General features: G+C 35.9%; 1 protein-coding gene across 2 annotated transcripts in view; it reads right to left on the bottom strand.

The window, feature by feature from the left end:
* Window positions 1-9,506, bottom strand: part of LOC114387883 (E3 ubiquitin-protein ligase UPL6-like) — a 35,866-nt gene extending 26,360 nt beyond the window's left edge. For both annotated transcript variants that reach the window (XM_028348116.1, XM_028348115.1), the window contains exon 1: window positions 8,974-9,506. In XM_028348116.1, coding sequence (XP_028203917.1) covers window positions 8,974-9,132 — 159 coding nt within the window. In that variant the 5' untranslated portion in view covers window positions 9,133-9,506. The remainder of the gene's footprint in view (window positions 1-8,973) is intronic.
* Window positions 9,507-11,796: the final 2,290 nt, after the last annotated feature.

Raw genomic sequence — 11,796 nt, forward strand, 5'->3', positions numbered from 1 at the left:
GTCCTATTGATGTAGGTCTATTGTACTGCCAAAGTCATAAATTTGAGTTTGACGGCATCCAAAGAATCCAACTCGCATATCAACACCTTGCAACCCATTATCCAAGCAAATATTGAGCCTGTCTCTTGTAGCAAGAAATTCTGCTAAAAGAATGTCACCTTGGTCATAGAAAGCTGTGAAGTCATCAAACCAATCACCATTACTTGATCTAATTACATCTCTTCCAAGCTTTCCCCCATTAATGCAGCTGTCATCTACATTTAATTTGACTACATCATTATGAGGCATGGACCATCTAAGAGATGTGTGTGAACATTATGATATTTTTCATCAAAGAACAGTTGTTAGTTATGGTGTATCTTAGTATTTGGGCTTAGGATCTAACTCAATTCTACAAAATTGGCTTGTAAGGTGAGGATTGTCCAAGCTTTATAAGGACTACATTAGCCATATCATCAATGTGGGATCTCAACCTGCTGAGAGATGACATCCTAGCCGTTGCACACTACCACGCTTCACTCGGCCTTTCCGCTCAGCTCCTCTATAGGTAGCCCTTTTCAAGACACATGCGACGACAATTAAGGCAGCTTTCCAACACACCCCTCACACCCAGGGCTATGGGTACAGTCCACCCAAAGCATGCCAATACAAGTGACCCAACAATCGATCTAAGATAGGCTTTGGTATCATCTAAGAATTTGATCTTTGAACCTGACACAACCCCACAAAACCAACTGATAAGGTGAGGAGTGTCCAAGCTTTATAAGGACTACATTGGCCATAATTCTCAGTGGTCACACACTATGACACTTCACTCAACCTTTCTGGCCAACCCCTTTGTGGGAAGTCCTTTTTGAGACACTAGCAACTAACTTAGATAAGTCACAATCAAGGCACTTTCCAATAATGTGTATGCTTCATTTTTCTTTTCACTACATCCATTCTCCATTTCTTATCCAAGAAAGCCCAGCTATTTATCCATTTCCAAAGCCACCACACTGCTGCAAGGAATAGTGACTACTAGTGTAAGAACTCCAAGAAGCAAGACTAGGACTTTCCTATTGGATAGGATCAAATCAAGGTTCAGCCTTAAGTCTACTTGTTTAATCTAGTCTTGAACATGTTTAACGAGAACATACACAAGATTATCCCTAATTGCATGCTTTTTTGTTGATGATATAGTTTTGATGAAAGAATCAAGGGAAGCAATTAAAGTTAAACTTGAACTTTGTGTTTCTGCTTTAGTAGGAATAAGATAAAGTATATGGATTGCATTTTTAGCAAGAGACAAGAGGAATATGACTAGGAAGTAAAAATGGGAGATGTCATACCAAAGGTTTCAAAGTTTAAATATCTGAGATCAATTATACAACATGGAGGAGAATTTAATGAAGATGTCACAATAGGATACAAGTAAGATGGCTAAAATGGAGAAAGGATAGTTTGTGATTGCAAAATACCTACCAAACTCAAAGGCAAGTTTTATCGTACTGCTCTACATGTAGCTATGTTATATAGTGGTGAAGGTTAGACTTTAAGGGGGCGTTTGGTACAAGGGAAATTTTTTCGTGCTTGGGAATCACCATTACTGGGAATCATGATTCCTAGGAATGACTAAATTTGTTTGGTTGATCATAAATATTATTAGAGTACTATAAGGAGCTGCAGTTATTCAACTCCAGTCTCCTCTAGCTTCTAGTGGAAGTTGTTAGTTACTTCTAATAGAAGCTAGCCAGTTGCAAGTAGTTAGTTAGTTAGTTGTTAGCCAATTCTGTTAGAGACTAACAGAATTGTCTACATATACTGTTTGTAAACCTGAAGTTCATTGAGTCAATAAATGATATTTTACTTCTTCATTTTCTCTCTCTCTCTCTCAATTCTCAGTCTAGAAATTCTATGATAGTATCTAGAGCTTAGTCGATAATCAATGGCGACAAACTCTATCTCTTCTTCTTTGGCTTCCGCTTTTCTGAACTCGATCTCACAGAAGCTTGATGATTCAAATTTTCTTCTTTGGCAACAGTAAATTGAACCTGTCATCAAGTCGCACAAACTTCAAAGGTTTGTCGCGAATCCACAAATTCCCTTACGATTCCTTACAGAAGCAGATAGTGATGCAGGAATTGAGAATCCTGCATACGAGGCATGGGAACAAGACCAGGTTCTTCTTGCCTGTTTGCAATCAACTCTGTCCACATCAATCTTATCTCGGATTCTTGGATGTGTTCATTCTTACAAGGTTTGGGAACAGATCCATGATTATTTCCACAAAAAGACGCGAGCCAGAGCAAGGCAACGTCGAACTGAGTCGCACGCATAGATTCTTTAAGATAAGTCCATGCACGAGTTTCTGCTTAGGATCAAAGCCATTTCCAATGCACTTGCGTCTATTGGAAGTCCAGTTTCTCTTCAAGAACACATTGATGCTATTCTTGAAGGACTTCCGCAAGACTATCATTCAGTAATCTCAGTTATAGAGAGTAAATTTCAATCGATACCTATTGAAGAAGTTGAAGCATTATTGCTATTTGCTAGCTCACAAGGCTCAATTGCCTTCGATCAACCTTACTTAGGCGAACCCTAACTCCTCTTCATCATTTGGTTCTGACTCTTTTGCAGCGCTGAACAAGTCTTCACAACAGTATGATTCGTCTGGTCATGGAAATTTTAATTGTGGCGGCCATCGTGGTGGTGGTGGTGGTGGTGGTGGCGGCGGTCGTGGCCGTGGGGGAGGGCACTTTGCAAATTTCCAGTTACAAGTATGGTCATACTGCATCTGTTTGTCACTATAGGTTTGATCAGGGCTATCAACCTAATCCTTCACTCACTCTCCATGATCCTTGAAATCAAGGAAATATTCAGACTAACAATTTTAGTCAAAATCAGTATTCGGGTCAAGGAAATGGTTCTGGTCAAAATAACTATGGACAGAACAATGGATTCAGATATCAAATTCGTGGGGTCAAGGTACCAATCAGAACAGATCAATGCAAAACAATCAGAATCAACAGTCTCCAAGGGCAATGATTACAAACTCCAATTCTAATTTTCAGACCAATACTCCTACAACTTGAATACCAGATTCAGGTGCCTCATTTCACGTGACAGGGGAATCACAGAACATACAGCAACTCAGTCCCTTTGAAGGTCCAGACCAAATTTATATTGGTAATGGACAAGGTTTTGCCCATTCATTCCACAGGTTCTTCCACTTTCATTTCTCCTATTAATTCTAATGTGTCTCTGTCCTTGAACCAACTGCTTCTTGTGCCTACTATAACAAAAAATCTTATCAGGGTTAGTAAATTTGCTCTAGACAATGGTGCATATTTTGAATTTCATCTTAATTATTGTCTTGTCAAATCACAGGGAGCCAATGAGATATTGCTTAAAGGTTCACTTGGACCTGATGGTTTATATGTCTTCCCAAATCTTCATCTCCAAGGCTCAATTCCTGCCAGTTCAGCCTCTTGCTTTGTTTCAAATTCTGTAACCAATGTTTGTTTTGATGTAAATACTCTCAACTCTACTGTAAAAACCACTTCTGTTGATAGTGCATGTACTACCACCGGCTCTCAAAATCTTTGGCACCTTAGACTGGGCCATCCTAATTCTAATGTTTTGAGGCTTGTTCTCAAGCATTGTAAGATACCAATCTCTAATAAAAAAGTCTTTGAATTTTGTACTGCTTGCTGAGTTGGTAAATCTCACAGATTACCTGCCTCATTGTCTGAAATAGTTTATAATAACCTTTGGAACTAATATACAGTGATCTATGGGGTCCTGCCCACATTCCTTCCAAAAATGGTTTACTATTACATAACCTTTGTTGATGCCTATTCTAGGTTCACCTGGATCTATTTGCTTAAACATAAATCAGAAACCTTCACCATTTTTCAACAGTTCAAGCTAATGGCTGAATTTCAGTTTGACTCCAAAATTAAGAATGTTCAAACAGACCGGGGAGGGGAGTTCAGACCTCTCACTAATTTTTTAGCAAGCCAAGGTATCACTCATAGATGGATCAGTCCTCACACTCATCACCAAAATGGTGTAGTGGAAAGGAAACACAGACATATTGTGGAATTAGGACTCACTCTTCTTAAACAAGCCTCCCTGCCTCTCAAGTTCTTTTACCTTCACTAGAGCAGTATACTTGATAAATAGATTGCCTACTGCTTCTTTGCATTTTAATGTCCCCTATACCATCTTGTTCAACAAAAATCCAGATTATAACTTCTTAAAGCCCTTGGTTGCTCCTGTTTCCCTTTCCTTAGACCTTACAATCGTCACAAGCTTGAATTTAGGTCTCAAGAGTATGTTTTTCTTGGGTATTCCACATCTCATAAGGGTTACAAATGTCTTTCTCCTACTGGCAAACTATTTGTCTCTAAGGATGTTGTTTTTGATGAAGTCAAATTTCCTTATTCAGATCTGTTTTTTTCTTCCTCTAAGTCTGATTCACATCCTAATAACCCCATCTCTTTTATTCCCTCCATCCCTATTGTTCCTCAACCTATTTCTTCTCTTTCCCCCTCTAGCAATTCTGTTGCTAGTCCTACTTCTGTTAATCCTACAGCTGATTAAAATTCCATCCCTACTCCTGTCCATGCTGAGTCTAGTCCTACTGTTGCATCTGAGGTTCCTAGTCCTACTATTGATGCTGGATCCACTTCTGAGCAAGACAATTCTCCTCAGTCATCAAATTTGTCTCCCTCTGAAGTATCTCACAGTGCAGCATTGGAGACTGTTCCTACAGTTAATTCTCATCCTATGCAGACCAGATCAAAGTCTGGAATTCATTTACCAAGATTTAATCCAACCTTGTTACTTGCTCACTGTGAACCCAAATCTGTGAAGCAGGCTTTGGCTGATTCAAAATGGTTTAATGCAATGAAACAAGAATATGAGGCACTGATGAATAACAAGACCTGGGATTTGGTTTCTCTTCCACCCAATAGGAAAGCAGTGGGTTGCAAATGGGTGTTCAGGGTCAAAGAAAATGCAGATGGGACTGTTACTAAATACAAAGCTAGACTGGTAGCAAAAGGATTTCATCAAGTGGCTGGTTCTGATTTCAATGAAACCTTTTCCCCTGTTATCAAACCTGTTACAGTGAGGTTGATTCTCACGTTGGCCCTAACCAATAAGTGGGAACTTTTTCAACTTGATGTTAACAACGCCTTCTAAAATGGCTTTCTAGAGGAAACTATCTATATGCAGCAGCCCCCAGGATTTGAAAATCCTGATCTTTCTCTTGTTTGTAAATTGAATAAGGCTCTATATGGGCTTAAACAAGCACCAAGACAGTAGTTTGATAGACTAAAATCTACACTCTTGCATCTTGGCTTTTCTGCAAGCAGGTGTGATCCATCTCTTTTGTCGTAAAAGATACCTCTCATATTGTCTATCTTTTGGTGTATGTTGATGATATTATAATCACAGGCAGTTCTGTCAATTTAGTCCAGCAGTTCACTGTCAAAGTTCACTCTAATTTTCCCTTAAACAACATGGGAAACTGGATTATTTTTTGGGAATTGAAGTCAAGACCCTAACTGATGGCTCTATTCAGGATGCAAGCTTACTAAAACAGGAGCAGACCTCTTCTCAAATCCTACTCTTTAAAGATCAGTAGTTGGAGCTCTTCAATACTCTACTATAACCAGACTTGAACTAAGTTTTGCTGTAAACAAAGTTTGTCAATTCATGGCCAACCCTCTTGAATCTCACTGGACAGCAGTGAATAGAATTCTCAGGTATCTCAAAGCTGCTACTCCTGGAATTCCCATTCCCATTAAGGCCCTTTGTGATGCAGACTAGGCTTCTGACCCTGATGATCACAGATCTACTTCAGGAGCTGCAATTTATTTCAGCCCTAATCTTATATCTTGGTGGTCTAAGAAACAACAGATTGTTGCAAGATCAAGTACTGAGGCTGAGTATCGAAGCCTAGCACAAGCCACAGCTAAAGTAGTGTGGATTCAAATTCTGTTGACTGAACTATCTGTTCCTTTCACTGCTCCAGCAATCTTCTGAGACAATCAAAGTGCAGTAGCCATCACTCATAGCCCCGTTCTTCACTCCATGACAAAGCACATGGAAATCGATATTTTCTTTGTTCGGGAGAAAGTTCTAGCTAAGAAGCTGCTAGTCTACCACATTCCTGCCATTGATCAGTGGGCAGATGCCTTGACCAAAGCTCTATCTCTCCCACCAGATTTCTTTTCTTGAGATCCAAACTCAATGTCCTTGAGCCTCCTCCAAAGTCTCAACCTCATTGAGTTTGAGGGGGGTATTAGAGTGTTATAAGGAGCTGCAGTTATTCAACTGCACTCTCCTCTAGCTTCTAGTGGAAGCTGGTTAGTTACTTCTAGTAGAAGCTAGTCAGTTGTAAGTAGTTAGTTAATTGTTAGCCAATTCTCTCTCTCTCTCTCAATTTCTCTGAAATATTATCATATAAGTTTCCTGGAATTATAAAAGTAAGATAGTATATTTGTTAGAGAAAGAAGACTGGATTCGAGGCCAGCACCTCCAGAAAGCAAGAAAAGGAAAGGAAAGGAAGCTTTTGATATTTCATATCTTTGCTTGGATTACAATTGCTTTATTTATACTAGTGTTTCCTACTAACAGCTTTTGTCATTTTGTGCCAAGGAATATCCTGAGGCAATCATTGGTAATCAAATTCGGTTATGCTGTCCCCCCACTACCAACAATTCCTTATCTAGCAATTCCACCATCCAAACCAGGTCAGCTTCCTCTCAATGCTTCTCTATACGTAGTCACTAAGGTAAGAGGGCCTTGTGATGGTCTTCTTTGCCTTTGCTGCTATCTGCACCCCTTTGTCCTGTGTCTGCACCTTTGCTTGATGAACTCTGTTGCCTCTGCTAGCTGTTTCCTCTTTTGTATCAATATTACCGTAGTTGAACTTGTTTTTTAACTTGGGAAACTTAGATTCCCAACTCCCCCCATGGGAAACTTGGCCAAAAGAATTCCCAAGAAACATTGTTTCCTGGGAATGTTATTTTTTTAAAATCAAACCAAACATGGGAAACTAACATTCCCAACTTAAGATTCCCGCGAAACTAAAAATTTCCCAAACGCCCCCTAAAGGAACAACATGAGAGAAAGGTGGGAGTAACAAGAAAATGTTAAAATAGATGTGTGGCCACACAAGATAGGACAAGATACAGAATGATTACGTACAAGAGAATGAAATAAAAAAGGACACTATATAAAGTCATCAAGAGAAATCTCATGGTAAATAATATCCCTAAAACTTTGGGTTTCAACCTTGCCAAACGGTGTGATCCATGTAACCGACCTCACCTAGTAGGACAAGACTTAGTTGTTGTTGTTGTTATCATGCAAACTTCCTTAGAATGACCACAATCTTAGAGTGAATTATGCTCTCCTCGTGCCCAATAGCATCATGCACTACTAACCACAAAATATTTAACTTCCTCAGGAGCATGTAGCTTCCAGCTCCAACACCATGATTCTTGACTAGAAAAAGTATTATAAGTGAATTTTATCAATCAAATGTACCATTGGCAACTTATTAAAAATAAATTACACTTATTTGAAATTTTAGTTGTTTACACTTTTACTCATTTAACAAAGAAAACAAACAATAAAGTTTTGTATAAATTAAGAAAAAAATACTTCTATTCTATTTTAAATGTAGACCGAGAAAGTGACTTTATTACTAACTATATCTATTATTACTTAATTTTTAATTAATATAAAATAAATTTATATTAAAACCATGCAATAAAACAATATATATAATTTATTCAATAAATTTAAAATAAAAAAATACCACATAAAATAATAAAAAATAGGTATGTAATTAATTTATTACAAACCACTAAATGAATTGAGACAATAAAAAAATATGCTTTTGATTGATATTTAAATTCTTTTTATTTAAAATTTAGTATGTTTACTAGTTTTATTTTTTATTTTATGAATAAAATCATATATATTAAATATTACAAAGTATATTTGCCACAACATTTCTAAAATATTAAATATGAAAACAGATAGTTATAAAATCATATTTTTCTCTATTTGCCCATTTGTTTATGCAATGTAAGGCAAAAAAAATTTAGAACTATTGGGAATTGGGACCAACATTTTACGATAGGTTTCAAAAGTTTTGGGAAGAATAAGAATGATATGATTTTATGGCAGTGTGATGTTTTGTACCTCTATAGTGAACGTGGTTGGAGTGTGTTACGTTGTTAGGCGGAGGCTCATGATTCATGAATACTTTTATAAGTTAAACTCTCTAACAAAGAAGAATGTCCAAATTGTAGTCCACTCCCATTCCCATGAAATCCATTATGGAATGGGATTGTGTTTATGGCAAGGGAATATTTATCATTGATATGCAAGGAGTTTGAAGAACTTAGATACAATTTTTAGCCCTTTTAGCTTTCTATTATTTTTTAGGTAGACTTCCTATCCTATCCTCCCCTTCTGATGTATTTTATCTCCTATCTTCCTAATATTCTTCTTCTTTTATCAAAATAATGATATTTAATCAGCAGTAGGCTTGGTATGATCACTCACAACAACTCAAGCCCCTATTTCTTCGATTCCTAATGATTATGATGTTTATATACCTAGGCTGCTTAGAGCCAGAGCACTAATCATCACATCTTAAAATCACCCCCCAATATTCTGGAACACTTAACAGCATACATACATAAACCTAAGACTTCAAAAATCAAAAAAGCAATCCAAATTGCCACAGCATCCTCAACACAACATTTCGATATGACATCAATTTCGCACTATCAAACATCGAGGCATTAAAATGCAACCACAGATGCAAAATGAACAAGCAAAACAGATCCACTTGAGGTTATTACTCTTAACAGCACACTAAACTATTGAATTAGAGTTATTTTCACAGTGATTCAAAACCAATGGAATCCAAATGCATTCAGAAGCAAAGAAAAGCAAAACCTGAATCCTGAGGGCAGCAGAGTTCTGCTGGCGCAACCACATGCGCCGGTTCCGCTCCAACCGCGTCTGCTCCAGGAGATTATTCCTGTCCCGTTCCTTCGAGCTGCGGCCACCTAAATCAACGCGCTTACGAGTGGAGGAATCGCCGCTGAAGAACATGTTCAATTTGCTTATTCGATTTCTGCGCACCAAAAACACAGAGAGAACGATCGCAGCACGCGAAGCGGAGTTTAATCTGCAATGAGAGGGGTTTTGACGAGGAAATAGCCCTAGAAATCGAGACGACAGAGGAGGTAGTAGGTAGAAAGAGAAATGTGAATTACAGATTTCAATAATGGGGAAGTGGAAATAATGTGATATAAACAATTCTGTATTTGTAAGCAGAAAATGCCACGAATGAAAAGAAAAATAAGGAAAACGGGAATCTTCCTTAACTTTCTGGGTGAAGTATGTTAACTTGGGGGGAAGGTTCTGATGGGAAGAAAAAAAGCAGAAAACCGGTGCAAGTGCGAAAGTATGGTAGCAAAAGAGCACTAGCAAGTTGCGACAGAGATACTTCATTTTGTATTGCATAATAATAATAATTTTAATTTTAATTTTTAATAAATATAATGTTAGGTTGATAAAATTAAAATATTACAATTCTTAATTTATTACCTATTTATATTATATTTTAAGTTTAATATAATATAAATATATTGACAGTACAAAAATTTTATATACTTTCATTATGGAATATCACAAATGATAAAATTATTAACTTTTACAATAATTATTTTAAAATAATATTTTAAATTATTTTTAACTAGTGAAAAGCTTAAAAATCTTTAAAAGTTAATATAATACAACTTCTTTACCATTAGAAGTTGTTAGGAATAAAGAAATATTTTCTCACACTTAAATTACAATAAATATTGAATTGTATTTTAGTGTTGAGAAGATTAATTTATAAGATGTTAATTTTTTATATTTATTACGAGTTAATTTTTTGTTGCAATAATATTAAATGATTGTATAAAGATTAGTCTAATCCATAAGAAAAGAATTCATATCCCAAGAGAAAATTGACGAATCCTAGAATCTAACTTATCTCAATTTTTCTTTATCAGAAAAAAAAAATATTAAATTAGTTTGAATTAATAAATCAACATGCCTTTTACATGATTTCTACTTCTACTGAAATATGCTTCTTTTACCCTTAAGAAAAAAAAAAGGCTGAAGTTATTCAGCCTTTCTTCTTAGGACCTTTCTCCTTCATTAAGTAAACTAAAGAATTCACTAATTTAGAAAACAACTTGATCTCAAATGATAGCATAGCTTTTTTCATCTCATACCCTAATGTGCCTTCAAACTTGCAACACTTTCATTCATCAAGTTGAATGTGGTAATATATGGGGAAATTTGTGAGAAGTTTAAACTTGGAGACAATTTTTCCTACAAATATCTTTCTTTATCTCGTAGCTAAGAATCCAATTACTTTGGCCTATCAAACAATTTCAGGGAAGGATTTTTCTATAAAAAAAAAATCCCACAACAACTCTTGCAAGATCTCATGACATGTCATTGGTTTCTTAAAAAAAAAAAAAAGAAAGATCTCACGACCTTCATCCATTAGCATTTGACATGCACCTATCTGTCAGTTTGTTTAAATCTCTGTCTGCTATTGTCCTCTTCTGCCATGTAAGGATAACACTAACCTTATTGCTCCATAATGAAGATGGGTGCATCCCTGTTGTTGCCATCCTCTGATAAGTTGTTCAGGGATCTCAATATTGACATATTGTTCTTCAGGAGTAGAGTTAACGAGCACTGGTCCATTCTTGAAGGTTGGACATATTCTTTCATATGAGGTCTTCTAGTAGTGATCAAACTGGTGATAGATCTTAACGAGTAACGATGTCTTTTGAAAATATTGTATGAACTTAAAAAGGGATTTAGGGACTGAGATATCTGGGCGTCTTCTTGAATATATGAATATTCCACAAGATTTTTTATTTTTTCTGAAAGGGTTTTGGATATATTTCTGGGTAGGGAAAGAGTAGATTTTAACAAAATAGGTTGCTTTTCAGAGAGTTCTACCATTTTTAAAGAGGTTCTCTTACTCCTAGTCCTCATATAATGATTACTCATATAGAACTGTAGATTCAAATCTACCAAGTTCATCTCAAAGGCCGAAGGATAGTTATCCTACTGATAGGATAATACCCCAGAATACTAATGATGTTCAATTGGATCCTCGTATCTTTAAAAACTTTAATTAGGTTCTCAAAATTTTTAAAATACATGAATATTGTTTTTTTCATCAATTTAGACTAACACGATTAGAATGAGAAGAGACGGAAAAGAAAACTCTTTATTAGCGTATTGTATGTTACCAACACTATTACAAGCATGATTATCAAGCTCGAGTTAATTCGCTAACTCTTACAATTCTATTTATATTTTGTGAGTTGACTCGTGTGTAAATTCTCTTTATAATAAACTTTGGGTAGGCTTGATAAACTCTGAGTAAACTCTATAGACTCTCGAGTTTATCACTGAGTCATCAAGTCAGCAAATTAAAAAAATTAGATCAAAACGCAAATCATTTTGGATTATTTTCTGTCTGTTCAGTGTTAACATACTTTCATTTGATGTGTTGTTCCCAAATAAAAAATTCTTATCTCTAATAACATTAAACTCTTATTCTCTAATAACATCAAACCGTCGATGAGAATATTTTACCACGACTATAACATTTGTAAATTATTATCTAATAATGATGTATTATTAGACTTGATTATTTAAGTATTGTGAAATTTATAATTTATTATTTTGCTTTAT

This window comes from Glycine soja, chromosome 15 (assembly GCF_004193775.1).
Source record: "Glycine soja cultivar W05 chromosome 15, ASM419377v2, whole genome shotgun sequence".
NCBI classification, from domain to species: domain Eukaryota; kingdom Viridiplantae; phylum Streptophyta; class Magnoliopsida; order Fabales; family Fabaceae; genus Glycine; species Glycine soja.